This window comes from Neomonachus schauinslandi, chromosome 11, assembly GCF_002201575.2.
Source record: "Neomonachus schauinslandi chromosome 11, ASM220157v2, whole genome shotgun sequence".
In the NCBI taxonomy this organism is placed as follows: Eukaryota; Metazoa; Chordata; class Mammalia; order Carnivora; family Phocidae; genus Neomonachus; species Neomonachus schauinslandi.
The window spans coordinates 41042516-41064300 of NC_058413.1; the positions used below are offsets into that span (position 1 = coordinate 41042516).

General features: G+C 37.8%; 1 protein-coding gene across 6 annotated transcripts in view; it reads left to right on the forward strand.

Moving 5' to 3' along the window:
• SOX6 (SRY-box transcription factor 6) overlaps positions 1 to 21785 on the forward strand; it is a 594109-nt gene that overhangs the window by 390042 nt on the left and 182282 nt on the right. For all 6 annotated transcript variants that reach the window (XM_021685803.1, XM_021685805.1, XM_021685806.1 and 3 more), the window contains 2 exons: positions 12295 to 12467; positions 15280 to 15348. In XM_021685803.1, the coding sequence (XP_021541478.1) occupies positions 12295 to 12467; positions 15280 to 15348 (242 nt within the window). The remainder of the gene's footprint in view (positions 1 to 12294; positions 12468 to 15279; positions 15349 to 21785) is intronic.

Here is a 21785-nt window from a genome sequence, read left to right on the forward strand (position 1 = left end):
TTTCTAGGTGTAACATCTTCTGAGTATTTTCTTTTCTTTTAAAGATTTATTTATTTTATTTTATTATTTTTAAAATATATTTTTAGGGCGCCTGGGTGGCTCAGTCATTAAGCGTCTGCCTTCGGCTCAGGTCATGATCCTGGGGTCCTGGGATCAAGTCCCACATCGGGCTCCCTGCTCGGCGGGAGGCCCGCTTCTCCCTCTTCCACTCCCCCTGCTTGTGTTCCTGCTCTCGCTATCTCTCTGTCAAATAAATAAATAAATAAATAATCTTTAAAAAAAAAATAAAATATATTTTTAAAAGGTTTATTTATATGAGAGAGAGGGGGGAGGGGTAGAAGGAGAGGGAGAGAGAGAATCTTAGGCAGACTCCCTGCTGAGTGCAGCCCAAAGCGGGGCTTCATCTCATAAGTCTGAGGTCATGACCTGAGCTAGATGCTTAACTGACTGAGCCACCCAGGCGCCCCCTGAGTAGAGAATTTTCAAATCTATCTATGTAGATTCAGTCCTCTTAGTCATTAGATTTTATTTATTATTTACAAGATTTTAAATAACATTACCTTGTCATTGTCCTAAATATAGTTTGCCTTTTAATACCATTATATCTATCAACAAAGTATTTAACTTTTAAAAAAATGCAGAAGGACTTCATGAAGACTGTGTGAAGTCATTGTCTTAAACTCCTCGTCTTTTCTTTCCTTTTTTTCCCCCAGAAACTTTTGTGGTTTATTGGAAAGAGCTTGGGCTTGGGGATCAGATCTTCTGGCTTAGAATCATGGCTCTATTGGTTACAAGCTATGTTATCTTCGACGTATTTTAACCTTATTTGCCTCATTTTCCCATGTTTGTTGAAACAGATAAAAATGCTAAGTACTAACCCTAGTGCATAGGAAGTATTTGGACCATCATATGTGCTCAAAAAAATGTTTATAGAATCTGAATCTACATTTCTTTAGTTTTTCAAATTTTATTATTTATCTCTTTTAATTGGATTTGGTTTTCTACTGCTTACATAGCAATGAAGATGGTCCTTAAGTTCAGGGGGTTAACAGTGGTAACTAACTAGAAGCAACTCAGATAAGGCTGAAATATTGCTGAAGTCTAGAGCAATTCCATCTGGTTTGTTAATTGCTGTGGCTGCCTATCTCTAACTATTCTGGGAACTAACAATTTAGATAGAGTTGGTTAGGAGTTCACTTCAACTTTACTCAGCACAAAATAAGTGGTAGGCACCATAGTTAAGATCTGTGCTTTGTCATAGAGATGAATATGACACACAGCCTGCCCTTCAGCAGCAGTCAGGTAAGAAGTACCCATTGTGGCCTATCATTTGCTCTTCCTCCCCACCCCTTTCCCAAATAGAATTAGGAGTAGCACTAACATTCTTATCTAATTCAGAGGTTTTAAACCTGGTTGTATTAAACAAAGTCCAACAGGGAGGATGTGCTTGAGATCTGTGTGTTTGCGGAGCCCATTACCTCTGCAATTCCTCTGCGACTGCTGATGTTATAACGTCTTGTACAAGCAAAGTTCTTTTAAAGTATCACCCTTAAATGCAATGATTGCAATCATCTTGATGCCTTTTCAGACGTTTGTCTCTTTAAAAGGTGGCATCCAGCACTGCTGAGGTTATTTATTAGCACTATCCCATTGACTGTGATATTCTATTCCTCGTGAGGTTAAAATATTAATATATGTTTACCTTCTTGCCTCTGGATCAAATGGCCAGGTTTTGTCTTCAAGTTAAAAAATTAGAAATCCTTATTTTTTTAAAAAAGATTTTATTTATTTATTTATTTATTTATTTGAGAGAGAGAGAGAGAGAGAGAAACGGCATGAGAGGGGAGAGGGTCGGAGGGAGAAGCAGGCTCCCCGCTAAGCTGGGAGCCCGATGTGGGACTCGATCCCAGGACTCTGGGATCATGACCTGAGCCGAAGGCAGTCGCTTAACCAACTGAGCCACCCAGGTGCCCCAGAAATCCTTATTTTTTATTCATATGACAATTGTAAAATCATAAATGTTTTAAAGTTACATTAGAAAGTGATTTTTATAAATTTCTTTTAAAATTCCATTTGTAACCTGCAATTATTGTTTGAAGTGCTCCTCTTTTAAAACCTTGAATCATGCTTTTCTATGCATTTGTAAGAGAATGTCCCAGTATGAGAATAGGACATCCTATTTGTGACTATACTGGCTTTTGTTTATAGGCTGAACAAACATACATTGACTTTTAATTTAATTTTTAAAAGAAAAGGGCTTAAAAAATGTTTAGAAATACTTTGTTCATGTTTACCTTAGCATGTTAAAGATCATCTTGTGGTGGGACACCCTTGATCATTTCTGGACCGAGATTTTAAATTGTCTTCCTTTCTTTGGTATTCCTTAATTTTTGCGCCCTGAATATTATGGATTTTACATGGGAAACATTAGATAACCTTCAAAAAAGTTTTCTGAATGTAATGTGTTTTTATAAGATGATGATAGCACCTATTGTACCAGAAATCAATGTTAAAGTCAAAATTGAGAATGAACAGAATTTGCTACTCATCCTGCTGTATTCAGCTATGAAAGAACAATCAAAGAAACCGTGATTTCAGAATCAGTATGAAATTTCCATTTCCATTTTCCCTCTACAAACACACCATCTGAATTTGTAATGGGTGGAATCTATATTACTGGCCAGTTATCTGATCAGATACTCAGTACCATAATCTGGGAATCTGTGAACTATCTGTGACTATGTAAAAATACAAATAAGCAATCTCCTTTTGTTGTTGTTTCAGTTTGTTTTAATGTAAAGTTTTTAGTAAACCTTCCCATTACAGTCTTAGCCCTAGCAACAGCCAGGTCCACTGGGATGTCCTGATACTTACAGACGATACGGGGGAAAAAAGGTGGTCTGGACTGGGCTCTCTAGATTGCTGATCGAGTAATTAGGGGCAGACCTGAGCTGGGGGATTTAAGGAGGAGCCAAAACGGCCACTAAAAGCCAGAGAACCAACCAAATCAATCTGTTGGGGAAAACTAAAGTTCTAAAATTTGAGAGTTCAGTTTCACATACTAGGTCTGGTGGAGTTTAAACAGGAATCCAGATGGGGAGATCTCAACACCAGGAATTTAGAATTTGGAGGAAATACGATTAGATGGAGAAAAAGAGAGAGTAGGAGAGTGAGAGATTGGATTAGTAACAGAAAGCAACTACAGACAATGGTAGATATTTGTATCTTATGCTGAAAGATCAAAAGAGCTTTGTGCTAGTGGGTTGAGCTATCTTAAAGAACAAAAGGTATCCTAGATCCTTCCCTAGGTAAATTCTTTCATTTTAGTAAGGACCTCAGGAAACATTGTATTAAAAAAACCCAAAAACCAAAAAGAACAACAACAACAACAACAATAAAAACTTAAAAAGAATTTCAGCTACTTTGGGTGAAGTTGTTTTGAGAAGGTGGATTATGTTAGGAGTACTATTCTCCATTTATCATACGGTTAAGAGGACAGAGTCTCGGGCCCACCTGCCTGATTTTGAATCTTAGACATATGATTTAATAGCTTAGGACTTGGGCAAATTGCTTGACCTTATTATGCTTCAGTTCCCTCATCTTTAACATGGAGATAACAATATGACGTACTGCATAGGATTGTTGTGAGGAATCAGTGAGTTGATATATATATATATATATATATATATATATATATATATATATATATAAAGCCCTTCCTAACACAAAGCAATTCTATGTAAGTTTAAGCAATTATTATTGTACAATGAGGCATACTGGGCTAAGCCAAGGATTCCCTTGATCTACACTAGGCAAGTTGTAAATACACGCTGGAAATGGGCAAGGATATGGTGTGTTTGTATGGGCAGCTGTGCTAAGCCTTGGTTGTATCAGAGAGATTCCTCAGTCCTTGCTAGGAACACGTCCTAGACTTCTCCAGGTGACTTCCTCTTGGCTAGCACCTCACCGTCTCACTCTGCAGCCACACTGCACCTCAAGGCAGCAGCACACTTGATGTGTGCAGATATTTGAATGTATTTCTCAGCCTTTCATCGGTGTTGTAAATTTTGTATCTGGAATGTTTGGGAATGCTATGGTCTGCATAATCTTTGTATTTGGCCTTGGAACCAGGAGGCCATATGCTTGTTGAGGAGAGAGGGTTTGGGGAATAAAACATAGCAGAGGATCTTAACTGCCAGGTTGGGTGCTAATTTCTTGAGTAACTCCAGGCATATCACTTAAGTCAAGATATATTTTTAAATCTATAAGTTGTCAAGGTTCAGTTTACTCACCTCTTTGGTTGTCTAATTGCCTAGCCTAGCTTTTAAACTTATTTTTGTAAACAAAGCCTTACTGAGAAATTGGATATTTCTAAGCCTTATGTGGCATTAAAATTCTAGGTCCCTTAGAGCATTATTCCTAACTTTTAGGAATTTCCTGCTATGTATTCTAACTCTGAGGTGAGGGAAGATACCTCTTCCTTCACCTCCAGACTTCCTTAGATTAGGAATCAGAAGACCTGAATTAATATCCAATCTAATGCCCTCACTTGGTCAGGTTTCTTTACTTTTTGAAAGCTTGGTTTTTCATCTGTGAAATGGAAGTAACAATGAAACATTTAAGATGAGGATTAAATAAGATAACACATAAATTCTTATTTAAGACAATATTTTGTTAAATAAGATCTGTTTTTCTTAATCTTTCCTTTCCTGTCTCCTAATTCTGGTGGAGCTTCTCGAGAAAGAACCAATCCTATACAGCAATTATTGAAACAAATTCTTTTGAGTTTTTTTTTTTTCTTTCCCTAAAGGACCAAAGAATTCCATGTTTCTGAAAGGCCAGAAATTACTGTTTTTCTGTGTGAACTGTGGAGATGTAGCCACTGACCAATTACCATCCATAGAGAACAGTAATGTAAAGGCAGCCTGTCTTATACCGAAAGAGGGATGTTTCAGGATACCTTCATTTCTGGATCCCAAAAGGATGGGCTAATAAAGCACAATGGGCTGAAGGCCCAGCTGTGAGGTTAGGAGCCTAGATGGCAGAATTCCATGGATTATTCTTGCTCTTTTGGGATCTGCAACATGAATAGACCTCAGTTGATCCAGGAATAGACTTCCTTTTGTAGCTAGAGAAAGAGGAAGCTGAAGGAGAGGTGAGTGTGCCTGGAATAGACAGGGGAGTTTGATCTTAATTTAGGGAGTTCCTGGGTATTCTTGTCTTGTTTGTACACAATAGCTTTTAATGACTTTTTAAATGAGAGTTGTTTACATTTTAGGAAGGAAATTCTCATACATTTGGTGAAAAAAAAAACCCAAAAACAAACAAAAAAACCAACAACCCAGAAACAACCAAAAACAGCCTGTACCTCAGTCTATGAGCCACATTTCCTGTGGAGTGGTCCCTAAGTGATTCCTAAGAGCACAATTGCTGCCTTTATTTAACTTTTTATTTACTAAGGAATGGACAGTAGCATATGGGAGCAATGACAATAGCTGACTGATGAGAAAACAAAGAAATTCCAGTATTTTGCTGTTTTGAAAAAAGTCATTCAGAATTTAGTCATATTGGTTCAGCTGTTGTAACCAAAGACTGATAAGATAATAGAGGTCTTTGTGGTGGTTTTGTACTGAAATCCTTTATCTTTATGATGCACTGGGGCCCTTTAGAGTAGAAAGCTTTTAAAACTGCTGTTGGATTCAGAACTCAAATTAGCTGCTGGTACACTGGGACAGGGCTTCCTTTCTCAGGCAGTCGCCACAAAGTAACTTTTATCAGGGGACCTTCTGATAGATTGTTAGTTTCTCCAGCTCACCCTATTTATTTTTTGTTGACTTTTTGCTGCCCTATTTTGTGACATTTAAAAGAAGGCTCTATCAAAAAAGGCCAGTGCTAACTGGTGGACTGTGCTTGTGAAGTGCAGACATCACAGCCCATCTGATGTGTGAGGAGGCGGCGGGAGCACAGCACTTGAACCAGGTTACCTGTGGGCAGACAAGATCAAATGCAGCTTTCCTTTATGACTAGCATTGTATTTGGGCTTTCTTCTCAAACAATGTCCATTAAAAAAAAAAAAAATTAGAACTAACCAGGGAATTCACTCTTAAGAGCTTTGCTTTTCAACTTAATTTAAAATCTTTCTGGATTGTTGGCTGAGTTCTTTGGTTGATGCTGCTTTGAAATTACTGTTAAGTGCTTTAATCTTTCTAGGATTGATGTGGAAAAGTGTATCTCCATCAGAACTCCACTCCAGCGTCACTGCCAGCCCTCCCCATCATTCCAAACACAGACACTGTCAGTTAACCAGGCTTCTTGTCATTTCATTGTTAAGTCCCATTAAGCTTATTACAGGAATGTGCGATCCAATGACAGAGCATGATCAGGTGGAAGTCTTATTTTAAATTCCCTAAGACACATTTCTAGATACTGCAGTTTGTTGGTATTAGTTTAATTTGGCTTGATAAACATTGTGTTTTACCACCATTGCCCTTCATTTCATAAGAATGAAGAGATAAAAACTGTGCAGAGAAATTAAAAAAAATTTAATTTGGCCATCTCTGTGAGTGAGCCTCTCCCTTCCCTCTCTTAGTCTCTCTGTCTTTCCACTGCTGTGCTTGTTTCTGGTTTTTTTCTTTAGAAAAACTTAGCTGTCCCCAATAGCCGTGATCTACTTTCAGGGGACAGCCATAAAGACCTGTGTGAAATGTTTACATTGCAAAAGGCCTAGGCATGAGAATATTGTAAAAGAGGTGGGGCCCATCTCTACTTAGTGAAGTGCACTGCAAGGTGCCTGCCTTGTCCAGATGTGGAGTTTTCAGTGACTTCCCGAAGCCCCACCTCATTTCTAGCACCATGGATTTTAGTAACGGGGGGGAAATTAACTAGTTATGGCGCTAACTTCTGTGAGCTGATGGAAAAAAAAAAAAAAGACTTTAAATTTTAAACTTGATTTTTATTTTTAATTTTTCATTCTATATCAAGATGGGATTTATCCTAGTTATCTTTTTATTTTACCTAAATTCTCCTCAATTTTGAGATTTCTTTGTTGGTTTTGGGCCTATGGACAGGTAGTTACAGTTTGTAAAGTTAAAAAAAAGACACTATTTTAGTTCATTTTTCCCCAGTTCTTCAGATTCTGACCAAAAAGGGCTAGAGGGCTGATTTTGAAACTGTTATAGTGAAAGATGGTATTTGAAAACTTTTGATGAGGGAAATTGCTGCCGTATTTACATTTTGAAAAGTGTTTCCTTATTTACGCACTATTGACTTCCTATTGAGACTCAAAATTTTAAGTACAACTGGTAAAGAATTCAATGGATCAAACTCAGTAAATCTGAAGTCACTGGAATAAAGGCCCCTAAGAAAAAAATGTGTCAATTTTAAAGGTCTTTCCTAACTGAAGACCATTTTGTGATAGAGCCAAAGGTTAATAAAATCAGTAGTGAATGTAGCAATTTTACAGATAAGCTATTCACAACAAGTGTAGTTACTTGAATAAAAAGCTAATTCAGTTCTAAAATGCCACATGCAGTAGCAGTGAATAGCTGCTTTTAGGTGCTTTCTGGAGGAGGATAAAATACAGAATCACGGCACTCTTCTCTTCCAGCGTCCCTGGCTGCCTGTAAATTGCCGTGAATGGGGCTGTGGGCTGACAGGCTCTATTAAGACAAACTGCCTTTCTCATCGGAGAGATAAAATAAATCAGGTGTTTAGTCAAATTAAAATACTTCAGCTGGAGCAGGCCCTGGGGAGCACTGATCCACCTGACTAATCTGAGAGAAACTCAAGACAGATGTGGTTTGGGGCTAAAGACGACCCCGTGGAAAAAAAAAACAAAACAAAAACCTGCTGCACTGTCTTTGGAGTTGGAGAATAGACACAGTTTATAGCGGAGAGTGTCAGGCGCACACTGTGTGCAATATTGGATAAAAACAGGTACATTGACTTGTAGAGAAGCTGTACAGAAGCCTTTTTGTTGGTTCCCTCTTTGCAGTTTATGAAACTACCTCTGTTTTTGTGTGGGAGAGACTATTTTCTGGCAATGTTTTCTAGAGATTTTAAGATAGCCTGAAGGATGTGAAACAGACAACAGTTAGGCAGCTACTGATGACCTCTGCTGGCCTGGGCAGATCCTCTGGATCTGAGCTCCTCTTTTTTTCAAGTTGATTTTATCAAAACTCAAAACATCACTTAAGCCAAGACTTTTTACATGGAGCTAAGTTACCGCATAAGAGCATTTTGTTTGGTCTTTTGCCTTTAACAGAGCCGGACGGTATTTAGGTTGCCCCACCGTGCCCCATAATTTGTCTACGTTTTCAACAACTCTGGCAGTTGTACAGGTCTTCCTCAACTCGTGATGGAGTGACGTCCAGATGAACCCATCTTCAGTTGAAAATATCGTTAAGTCCAAAATGCCTTTAATACACCCCAATCCACCTAATGGAGCATAGCCTAGCCTACCTTCGCTAGGCTCAGAACACTTACAGTAGCCTACACTTGGGCAAAATCATCTAACATCAAGCCTATTTTATAACAATAATAATAAATTATAATTTTTTGAATATCATCCCAAAACTGAAAAACAGAATGGTCATACAGGTGCAGTATGGCGAAGCACGCTGGCTGTTAGCCCTGGCCATCGTGCGGCTGAGTGGGGGCTGCAGGTCTCTGCCTCTGCCCAGCATCTGGAGAGACTCTCGTTCCCCGGTGTACTGGATACGTATCACTTTTGCACCATCATAAAGTCAAAAAATTATAAGTTGAACCATTGTAAGTTAAGGACTGTCTATAGGATTTGTGTTTTTTGTTTGTTAGTTTATTTGCCATAGCAAAGTTCCATATTCAATTAAACTAGTATTTTTTGAGATGAGAAAACTTGTGTTCACAGGTTGGTTGATCATTGTGATTGAGATTCAATGTTATTTTTATTACAGCAGCATAAACATTTGCTGTTAATTTAAAACTGAAAAATCCAGCCCCACAGGTTTTAAATACCTTGCTTTAAACCACTATATGTGAATAAATACAATGGTTATAGAACAGAAAAATGATCATGCGTGCACACACACACATGCCCATGCATATAGGAACAAAGTGGCCTACACATTTAGAGAGTATAAGCTATTGTATGGTGTAAATTGATCTCTCCTTAATTTGACCCACAAGGGACTAATTGATATATCTATCTATCTATCTATATGTATAGATAGATATATAAATTCTCCATTGAGGGGGAAATTTTAGACTTGTTTTGCTACTGTATTTCAGTCCAACTGCATTCATTATGCCACTCATATCTATTCAAAATATATATATATGTGCTCCTCAAATTAAGGAAAAGATAGTGACAGTTTATATGAATGCCTAAAATTTCCATTTAAAAATATTGCTCTCTGGCTTACTTTTTAAAAAATTTATTTAGATGTCACTGAATTTTTATAATTTTACAGCTTGAATATCATTAGTGATTTGTAAAAAGCTTCAGTTAAATGGTGATATTCTGTAAATACAGATATACATGTCTATTTGCATTGGAAGCACCGATGCATTTATAGACCTATTGGCTTCACCTTGAGCAGAAGAAGCTGAGAGGACATTTATATGTTATCCTCAGCTTCTCTGTTTCCTGCGTAGAGGAGAAAGGAGACTACATTGAAGATTGTTAAAACAACATTGTTTAATCTAGGAGAAGAGAAAAGCTTCCAATCTACTGGGGAATCTAAGTACCAGATCCTACCCTTGTATTGGTCCTTGCCCAAAGTTTCTTATGAATGCTCTTCTTTATTAACAAAGAATTGTGGTACGGTGACTTTCCCAGAATCTACTAAGCCTTCTCTTAAATCACTGCATATAGATAGGTATAGAAAGAAAATTACAGGTAGATCAGAATATTTCCAAAAATATATGTAATAAAATGTGCATATATCCCAATGATCTAGTCTTATAATTTTCCAAACTATTTCCCACACCATAGCTAGAATGACCACATCATTCATCCCTTATCTAAAATACTGTAGTGATTTTAAAATATTCTTAGAATAAATATGAAGTTTATCAAGCCTGGTCTATTAGGAGCTGTATGGTGTGAACTTTTCCTACTTCATCTGGTACTCCACTCCTTGCTTTAATTTTACTTGCTCAAATTTTACTATTTTCTTGCAACTTCTGGAACACACTAGAACACCCCCTCCCCCACTGTCTCAGGGCTTTTGCCTATTTTGTTTCTGCAGAAAAGCTCCTTGACCACCCTCCAACTCTTTGACTAGTTAACTCTCTTCATCTTCCTGTTAATTTGTTACTTTTTCAGTCTATCTTTCTTACACTTGGGCCTCCCAGACTTGGTTAAACTTTCCCCCAAATACCTATCATGTTGTAATTCTTTTTTAGTTGTAGTTTACATTTAAAAGTGTGATTTCTTGATTAAGGTGTCTCCCTACTTTGGACTACAAAGTGCATGAGAGTAGGGAATTCTGTCAGTATCCTTAGTTCTAAACAGTACCTGACACATAGCTGTCATTCAGGAAGTATTTTTTTTTCAATGAAAAATGAATAAGATGAGTAAATAAATACATTTCATATTTATTTTGTATTTTCTCATTCTTATATATATTAACACATGCATTAATTGAGCTTGTTGCAATTTTGAAGAAATTTTATGATTCCTTCTAGGAACCTGCTTTTGTATTTTAGTATTTCTAGATCAAGAAGTTCTTTTTTACCAAGCTGAAGTTCCTATTGCTGAAATAAAAACTCATTTAAAAAAATCAATTCCAGTAGGTGGAAAGAACAGCTTGATACAGTATTTGTGCTTTTATCAGTAGAACACATTTTCTAACATCATCTCATTATCTTATTTTTCTTTTAATTTTGATTTTAGGCCATCTTTCAACTCAGTGAATCTTCAAGGATATGGGATATTGACAGTTTGTTTGTTTCTTTATTTTTTAAGGACTTGAATTGGCATTGCAAACCCCAAGGTAGTCCTAAGTGCCATAACTTCTCTGCTGACATCAGTTTTACCTTCTGGGAATCAGATACTAGCAAGTACTTGCCTGCATCCTCTGAAGGCTCCCTTTGTCCACGGGCTACTCGGAAAATAGGACCATTGCTAATTGAAATATTTTTAGTTTCTCAGATTGTCCTGGTGCTTTCTTAGCAGGAATGAGGGGGGTTTCCTAAGGAGATTGGAAGTCTCCTCTTCCACACACACACACACACACACAAATTGGCAATCTTTGTCTCCTTTGACAGCTGGTGGCATCTTTCTGAAAAGCTTTCAAATCGTAGATCATTTCTTCATAATGAAACCTGTGTGGCTCAAATACAGTGGGTTGAAATTCTTATCTTATGCTGTGGTAAATACTCTAATTTAGATTCACAAAAGGATTCCATACCCTTTACTTAGGAGAGCTGTGCAATTTGCCCATAAAAAGACTGTTCAGCACCATTAGTGCATACCATAAGTGTTCAGCGACATCATATTCATTAAACAACACATCCTTATGCATAACCTTTTCAACCTTGAACGTGTTTTTTCCCTTTGAAGAATGACAAATGACAAAGGGGTGAAAGAGCCCTCCAAGCAACATTGTTGCCTTTAAGGATGAACTTGAGAACTTTAGCTTGATCCCTTCACAGGGGGAAAAAAAATCAGATTCAATCCTTTCTTACCTGAGGCAAGGCAGATTTTTTTTTTCCCCTCTCTCTGTAGAACTCATTCCATGGCGAAGAGAACAACTCTTGAATTCAGAGACAGGTCTTTACATAATAGAACAGTTTTAGGAGAGCAATGATTGGAAAATTCCTTAAATAACACTTATTAAGCACCTACTATGTCTTAGATCCTGTATAGTCCACTGAGGGTAGAGAAAACTAATATTATAGAAAATTAACACAACCTATACTTTCTAATCTTTGGTATTAAATATCATAGGTTTCCTAGCTTGAGCAGATAGATTTGGTAGGGGCAAGGGGGTGGGGAGAGGAGGAATATGGTAAAAGGGTGGAGATGGGGGTAGTTCTGCTTTTTGTTTTGTTTTGTTTTAAATAAGAGCAAGAGGGAAGAATGAGACTTTTATTAGTGATAATACTTTTTCTTGGCAGGGGCAATGACTAACTCTGGTGTTCATTCCATTGATACTCTGTTGTGTTCCTAATGCTCACAGTAACCTCCAGTTACTGTCCCAGATCTTTAAGTGTCTTAAGGTAGTCCCTTTCTAAATCTGCCCTCCCCCTTTCCCCAATTCATTCTGACTTTTCTCAAACTTGTGAGATATCTTCTCACTTCCATTTTAGGTACACCTGAGAGCCTGGCAGAAAAAGAACGGCAGCTCTCTACAATGATTACCCAGCTGATCAGTTTACGGGAGCAGCTCCTGGCAGCGCATGATGAACAGAAAAAACTGGCAGCCTCACAAATTGAGAAACAACGGCAGCAAATGGACCTTGCTCGCCAACAGCAAGAACAGGTGAGCCCTGCAAAAGGAGCTGATGAGCTGGAGATGTGGAATGTGCCAAGCTCAGCGAGTAATCACATTGATTGGTTTATTTGTCATAAGCATTCCTAAAAAAAAAAAAAAAAAAGAAGGAAAGAAAGGAAGAAGCCTTCTAAAAATCCAGGGTCTTCAGAATACTGAGGTGATATGTGGAGGACAAAGAAAGGCATCATAGCAACTGGGCATAATTGAAGTGATAACGTTGTTCCAGAACGTTTGGATTTGATTAATTACTTAGGGACTTATTCACATAGGCATCACGCGTATTCCTAGTATAGCTTAACCATGAGTAAGTTGCTTCTCTCCAGGCCTTACTCTTCTCATCCAGAAAAGGAGAGTGCTGGTCTAGAAAAACTTTGAGGATCTTTAAGCTTACTGGTCCAATGATTTTCTCAGACTTTAAAGCTAGGGTGACCATAGGTCTCAGTTGTCCCAGAGTAGCCATGGCTAGTGCCTGTTTTCCAGAGTAATTATTAGTAACCCCCTATTCCACTTGCAAAAGTTGTCGCAATTTGAATGATAAATTATATAAATTATATGGTCACTCTATTCATAGCATAGGTAAATCATTGAAAACAAATTAGCACATGGTTCTTCTAAGAATTTGATTTCATTGATTTAGATGTGAGAAAGAAGAAAGAATAGCAAAGTTTAAATGTGTATCTTTTAAAAAATAAATCACTTTCCCAAAGGTTTTTCCTGTCTCATAAGAGTACATTAATCTAACAACAATGATCCTATAGAGTAGTCCCTGATGCTTTAGATCAGACGGACCCAAATTAATGTGCAGTTTTTAGGAATCTGACATTATTACTGGAATTATCTTTTCAGTTAAATGTATTTTATAGGGGTATATAGAGCAATATATGCTCTGTTGATTTTAATGAGTTGTGACGTCTGGTATTTTATATGCTTGAATATTTGCCCACATGTAGGAATATGGCCTCAGCCCCTAATGGAAAATAACATAAAGGAACACTGTAAAAAATCAGAAGTTAGAATGTCATTTAGCCATCCAGAGATGACACAGTAATTAACTATTGACACTTGTGAATAAGCTAGCACAAATTAATCTTGACACATTTGCAGACGAGTGATATCTTACAGTGAACACTTTGTAATTATATTTCAAAATGAAAATTAAATGACACTTAAAACTAGGTTGTCATGCTCAATGAAGCGAGCATGTAGCTCAACCGATTGGCAAATAAAATTCAGAATTTGAGCCACATGGTGCTTATGTACCATACTTCACTGTGTCAAACCCATACGTCTAGAGTGGATGATAGTAATTGCACTGTGGTGTTTTGGATGCATTTCTATGCAGCACTTTATCATTTAGGAGGGACCATCAATATTAGATGCCTAGTAGTGTTTCACTGGTTTGCTAAGAGGAAATAAATATTCAGAGGATCCAGCATCTATACCTAGAGTTGCCGAGTTGTCCATTTCTGATTTGAATGGTGACAAGCAGACTGGGCCTTTCCAATCTGATTAGACACTGTTTCCATTTTGCTTAAAAAGCTTTGGGAAGGAGTGGTCCCATCTCTCAAACTCTAGCCAGTGATAGGGGCAGCTTTATCATAAGTTCCAGTATGAGCCAGTCATCACCAGAAACCACAAAAGCAACATTTGGGAGTAGACTGCTATTTTTTGTTATCTTGGGCTGAGTGAAATGTGATTTGGGTGTTTCCCTCTGCTCTAGGCTGAAGCATCAAAAAGACTCAAGAAATACACAGCAGAGGGCTGATCCGTATTCATTTCCACTTCCAAGATTCTAGAATATAGGCTTTTGGAAGTAGAAGAAATAGGAAGGAAAAAAAACATAACTCTTGCCTGTAGGGCACTACTAAACCAAGTTCTTCTAAGTAGTCTCTGGCCACTTTTCCATCTGGCTTCCTGTGTGGGCAGTGAGTGTGTTCTTATAAGGGGCATCTCCTGGGGCTCCAGCTTTTGAGGCAAGAGGCAGCCTGATGCCGAACTCATGTTTTATAGTAAATAACATTATGCTGAAGAAGTTGTTTGCTCTTCTGAGGGGCAGATTCAGTCCTCAATAGGGCTTGCATTGAGTGGTTAATATTTCTTTTTATAGACCAGATGGAGTGTTCACATGTTGAATCTGACTGCTGGACGAAGGAAGGGAATGTAAAACTTGTATGTGGATCCTGAACTTTAAAATTAACACATTACCCTCAAAAGGATAAATATTAAATTTTGTTTTTAAAAAGTGCTTTGTACCTGTGACATCCACAACAACAACCAAAAAGATTTCTGACTTTTTGCTGCTTTTTTGGCACTCCCTTGACAATATTTGTAAGTTTTACCAGTTCTGGAAATCTTTCTTTCAGAAAAGGTTTCCCCAAAGTAGACCACAAGTAATAGGAAGTTCTTTCCCGGCTTTGCTTACAGATTGTACTTTTTATATCCGAATTAAGCTCTTGCGAAAAATGTAGCCAGAGTTTTCCTGTCTTTATTCTCCAAAGATCAGATTTCGATATTCCCATTCTTTCCAGATGACCAGTGCAGATATGGATGAACTGCTCACAAGTGTCATACAAGGGGTACTGTTCACCTACAGAGAAAGATTTAGGTGGTAAGCAGAGAGGTGGCACCTGTTTGAAATTTTTCATTTTCTCCAACTTACCAAGTCTGCCTCTCTCATTTTATGGGAACTCTTTCACCCAGAAGTGCAATAAAGCATTCTTGTCATTCCGAGAGAGCTACCTGGGTAATGGCCAAGGTGCAAGCGTTTCATATGAACTTAACGAGACTTTGTTTCCAATAGATTGCAAGACAGCAGCAGCAACTTCTGCAGCAGCAGCACAAAATTAATCTCCTGCAGCAACAGATCCAGGTCAGTGTGTTTTATTACTCTCGGCTGATTGTACTTAGAGACTTTCCTCCTTGCAAATGGAATTTAAAATGCTGCAAATGCGCCCCGCTCTCTTGTCGACAGGGCTGTTCCTCAAGGATGTTGTATACAATTGTATACATGGATGTAGGAAACATTGACCACGACCACGTGGTGGTCTAAGCATTCGGATGTGAGGCATACACGGAATAAACCTTATCTCTTTCTCCTTTTGCCATTTGCCCAACACTCACCCAGTGGAAACCCAAATGGTCTCAAAGGTAGCACACACGTGCTGTTTTTATTGCCACAAACCACTTTCTGCTTTGTATTCTACCACCTGATGGTATCACAGGGAGAAGCTGACGCTTATTTGCTTATCAAGACTGTCTGATTGGGTCAGTTATGAGAAGAGTCTTACAAGCTGGGAAAAGATTGATAATGATTAATTTGGTCTTTAACAAATATTCACTGCATTTCTGCTGGGTGCTGAGGGGAATAGAAAGATCAATGAATAATTATGTGTCTTCAAGGAGCTTATAGTCTGGAAAGGAAGAAACACTTGTTCCCGAATAACTGTAACACAATTTTAAAAATCCCTTTTTTGTTGTGGCAGTGTAACAACATGGTACATAGATCACGATTACAGTGGCCTGGGAAGGAATTCTGATTTCTGATGTTCCTATAGACACCTCATGGTTAATGTAACTAACAGCTATCTGAGATAGGTAAGGGAAGTGGCATCCATTTTTGAAAAGGAGCATGGGTATGTGACTTCTAGAAAACCTTAGAATACAGACCCGGTTGTCTGGTGATGAATCCTGAGGAATACTCATCCCAGATTTCTGTCTACCTGCCACGGCCTCTGTGCTTTCTCTTGGTTGCTATGGATGTTTTCTAACCTCTGCAATCTGTGTTGCAGCCTAGGGGGGGGCAGTATATTGTGAATTACAGTATTCCTTTGCTTGCGTTTAATATTACACCTTCCTGTCTTTTTAAAAAATCATTCGCATAAAGTCATAGTTTACTCGTCTGCTCTTTCATTGGTGAAAGCCAGTGATTTTAACGTGGAACCTTGCTTCATTTGTTAATCATGCTTGGTGTTCCATTTAAAGTACCAACTTGGTGCCTGAGGAAGTCCCTGTACTTCGTTTGGCATTTTTGTCCCGTTATCTTCACTCAAAGTTTTCGCCAGTGGCTTCGTTGTTGTTGTTTAATTCATTCTGATTCTATCTTCCCTATGCAAGTATATATGTTTCAAAATAAAGAGTCCAAATAGAGGGGAGATGGAATGTCTCTGGCATTTTTGACAGTCAGCTTTTACAATTAAATCGTGGAATAATTTCTCCTCCTGATATCTCTTTTATGACTCATGCTGAGATCCTTAATTAAATAACTGTCCAGGTGTTCCTTGTTTCTGCCCTTATTAGAATTTTCAGTGTGTCTCCTACTGCTAAGGTCAAGATTTTTAGCCTGTGGTTTCCTACATTTTTCTCGAGATTCCTCTCTAAGAACTCAGTAGGTGTTAAACAACCTGATCATTTAGTTCTCTCTCTTTCTCCTATTTGTAAAGCAGGAATGGAAGAAGTTTCCTGAGATGTTCCCTGATTTATCAGTTACTTATTGTTAAGGTCTTTACTACATCTTTATTATTTTCTTCTTTATTTATTTTCAAAGTATTTCACTTCTTAGTCCACTGTTGTTTGTATGAAGTGGCTGTCTTAATTGATGTTTGCTTTGTGGTACTGAGGGTGGTAGATGAATAGCAACCAAATCAGTTCAGAGCATTTTATGAAATATTATTAGTATTTACTGACTGCATATGATTTTATGGTTATAACTTTACTACGTGAAATTGATGCCTTTTTTCAAGAAACTATAGAATATGATGTTAAAATATTATTCATCAGAATGTTCAATTTGAGAAGATAGGAAAACTGTTTTTTCAAGCTTTCTAATGGAAGTTTAATTGCTTTTAAAAGTGTGGCTATTTCTTATTGTTTAAATTTTTAAAAATTGAAGCTAATCAGCACTTGATCTCAACTGTACAAATTATAAAATCAGAGATTCAAAATGTCAGAGTTGCATTCATTTTAGAAATATAGGAATCTTTATAGTAAGATTCATATTTTTAAAAATAACAGGAAGCAATAACCTGTATTTATAGTTCATTCTGCCCTGAGCTACTGCATTACTTCATATCTTGTCAGTACTTATCAGTATAGACCATTCAAAGAATTTTTCAAATGCTGAAACACTCCTTACACAAAATATACTTATCTCTGACACTTATGAAGCAGGTATTTGATATTCAGACTTTTAGTTATTATTTTTTTTTTTAGAAAGGAAATGGGTTGTCTGTATTTTCAAACATGGTTTTTGACAAGCTATAGTCATGATCAAATTTAGAAGAGATTATTATTGGGTTAATTTTAGTATACTTTTTGAGCAAAATATGAGATTTAAGAGATGCCTCCAACACTTTTCTATCATGAAAGAAACATTCTCCCTTTTGAGAACAAACCAGAACAAAGAGTAAAATGAGGTGAACAGAAAACCTTCTTAAAGCAAATGTATACAGAGACAATTTGAGCCAAGTTTGACCTTCTTTCTTCTTTTTGAATCCTGAGTCCTAGAACCTTTTAGCTAATATGGTCAGCAAGATTAAGCCATGGCAATTGGCTATGGATCATGAGTATCAGGTGGTTACATTCAAGATTGCTCTCTACTTCTAGTTCAGAATGCTGACTTGTGAATCTGTCTTGTTGTTTTGGAATTTGCAAGCTGTAATAGAAAGAAAGGGAAGAGTGTCTAACCTCTTGTAACAACCACACACCAACACATCTGGACCTATTATAACCGAAACAAATGAAAACCTGAATGGTTTACAAAAAATGAAAAAAGCAGGATTTTTCCTTAGAGATCGGAAAAGGCATGTTGAAGACAGTATTGTAAAAGTCCCATGCTTATTTTATGTGAACTCATACAGAACTTAAATGTTTAGTTAAAAACCCTTTCATTTATATATTTTTCTTCTTTAAATATAATTTTTGACATAATTTTGCCTTAATAAATTCTAACTGCATTTTGAAAGAGATACCATGTAAGCCGTGTTTAGAACGTAAGATGAATGATTTTTGTGAACCAGTGTTTTTATATTTTTGACGAGTCAATTTTTGCCATTAAAAAATCAGGGTAATAACTTTAAATGATTATTAAAATGCTTTAATACTAACAGATCTTTTAGGAGGCTGTTTGCTTAGTGAATTCAAATCCCTCTGTTTGTGGGGCGCCTGGGTGGCTCAGTCGTTAAGCGCCTGCCTTTGGCTCAGGTCATGATCCCAGGGTCCTGGGATCGAGCCCCGCATCGGGCTCCCAACTCCGCGGGAAGCCTGCTTCTCCCTCTCCCACTCCCCCTGCTTGTGTTCCCTCTCTCGCTGTGTCTCTCTCTGTCAAATAAATAAAATATTAAAAAAAAAAAATCCCTCTGTTTGTGCTTTGGGGAAAATGGTGATTCCTCTCATTTGTTTCAGATTAAGTAATTCCCCCGATATAGAGCCCAGAAAAAGTTAGACATTTTTGATATTTCCAGGACAGAAACAGCACAGTTTTCATCAAGTCTATGGAAAGCCAAAATAATGGATGCTGGAACATGGATCCTTGGAATTGGGAATGTCGGTTCTCGTGCTTTAATTCCAAAAGACAGATAACTGCTTCCGTAGTGTCATCTTCCTTGTTCTATTGTTGCACTAGAATATCTTAGCCAGTCTTTTGAAGCATTTTATTTATGAGTTATGTTGACCAGTCAACAAAATTCACTTTTAATCCATTGGACATATCAAAGTATATGTACAGTGTTTTAATCAACTACTAAATGGAAGGCTAGTCTAAGCAAGGGAGAAAATACTGTATAAATCCTGCTTTCTCGGTCCATCCATAAATGTATTTATCCAGCCTCAGTTGACCATGTCATGGTTCTTGCATCTAGAGAAGATGGTCTTCACGGACACAGCATACCACATTCTTTGGTTTCAATAGCACGTTATTAGGAACACATTTAATGATGGCATTTTGTTGCTAAAACTTAACCTTTGGAAGAGAATTCAGCTCATGAAGATATCTCGGTGAGAAACTTACTTTTTCCAGACATGAACGGTGTTATCTCCTTATTCACGTCTCTTCAAGCCCCAATCTTAGAGATTTTCAAGTGGCTTATATCATGTGCTATGCAGGCCGTGGCCTCTCCTCACATCACTGATGGAACCACAGTGGTCTCTTAACAATGGGCTGGCTGGTTGGGGGATTATTTGGGCATTTGGCTTCCTGGGCCAGAGCCGACGATTTAGTGAATTCATCCACACATGCCTTTTTTAGTATAATTGTGAAACTTGAAATTCTTAGCTTTTTGTTAATCTTTATGACTTTTAATCCTTATGATGAATGCACAATATTCACTGCCCTTTCCTCATCATTTAATACATGCATTAGATGGCAAACTCCATCTGTGGAAGGCCTGAACTAAATGCCCTTGCTGCTGCTTTCCACATACTCTTTGTCTCATCTGAAAGCTTTCTATTTTAAATGCTGTAATACAGGCTGCTTATTTACAAGTGTATTTCTCCTCCCTGAAGCTTCACTCTGTCTTGAGAGTATAGGAGTATTTTTCATACACAGTATTTTCTGTTTTGACTATGATATATTGCTGTGTGCTTTTCATATATTTTGTGTGTCTCTGTGTGTCTGTCATGGGATAGAGCACCATTTGGTAGGCGTTCTTCTTCTTCCTGTCTGCTAACCAGGAGAGATGTTAATATTATAAGAGAGGAGGTGATTGTTCTTAAACCATTACACAGAATAATTTGAGATGTACTCTCACCTTTTAAGGAGATAAACCTTGTCTTTTGTTTCCTTCAGTATGACTAACTATAGGCATTTCAGGTATCTGCTGAGCAGAATAAGGACTACCTTTTTATGTGAAGTAGTTGTCTAAAGATCAGAAATAATTACTTTGTACATTAGCCTTCATGGCCTGTATGACCTGGTTAATTAATTTTTTGCCAGGATAATAATACTAGATATATATTTGAGGATATGCTTCATCATTAAGTATCTAAGTGACCTCTAATTTTAAGAGCTGGACCTTGGCATTTATTGTCTTTTGGAGATGGCTGCAGGAGCTGACACAAGCCTGATGCAAGTCAGGAGCCCTCCAGTCTCATGGAGTCCCTCTGTCTTACGTTGTATCTCTGTTAATTGTATTTAGCATTGATAAACAAAAAGCAATTACAGTGCTCCTGTTTTGGCTCTAGCCAATAGTTCTTCTTTGTGTTATTGATCAGGTAACGAATCTCCATCCCACAGCCTCTGAGCAGGACTAAGTAAACCCGCGGGATGTAATCTGATACCACTATGGCACTGTGCATGGATCTGATACTCTCCTGCAATGAAATGAGAGTTATAAACAAAGCTGAGAAGTCTAGGATTAGCCCCCAGCTTCAGCAAGCCCTTAAAATATTTTGTAATTCTATCTTCAATCATGAATTAGCCAGGAAAAACAGACCCTGTCTCCTCTATTTCTCCGCTGTATGCTGTTTTTAATTGCCCACAGGCAGGCTGTTGTGATCTTCTTTGGAAGTTTAAAACCAAGATAAAAATGCAAATCTAATTATTTCTTTTATGTAATCTAATTAACTTTTTAAGTAATGATAGATGCTCCATAGCTTGCTTCAAACATTTTAATAATGAAGTCTCTGAATTATAAAGAATAGGTAAAGCTGCTATAATTCATGAATAGCAAGGGCCTTCCCAGCTAAAAATAAAAATTCTCTGTGGATTAGAAACTCCGATTTGGCCATGCTAGACTGTTAAAGTTGGAGTGGATCTAAAAATAAGAAGAGATACTTGCCCAGATCCTGTGAGTTACTTACTACATGGAGTTATTAATCAGCTTGCTACCTGTTTTCTAAATGTGGCCCTACGGCAGAGATCTCTCCCCAGACCAGAACCTGAATCTCAATGCTTTCCAGGCCCTGGGCTTCAGTTTCCCTCCCCCGCTCTAGGTGACCCTCCCTTCTCTATTTTACCTGCTTATATTTATCTCTGACTCTACTCCCCAGCTCTTTCTCAGACTACTGATACTAAAAATTCCGGGAAACCGAAGTCTTTGCTTCTTCCCGGGATTAATGAAAAAGGGAGAGCACATGACCTGTTCAGAGGCAGGAGGGTATGGAGCAGCGTGGACAGATGACCCCGGTGCTGCCAGCATGTGACATTATCATTACGTAACACTGGATCAGTCCCATGGGGAAAAGGCGGCTCTCTTCTATTTTTTTCTTGATCGCTTTGGTTACATTGAGGGCTCAGTTTAGTGTTAGTCTTTAATACCTTCCTAGGATGTGCTAATCTCTCTCTGTAGGAAAGACAGAGAGAGAGCGAGCGCG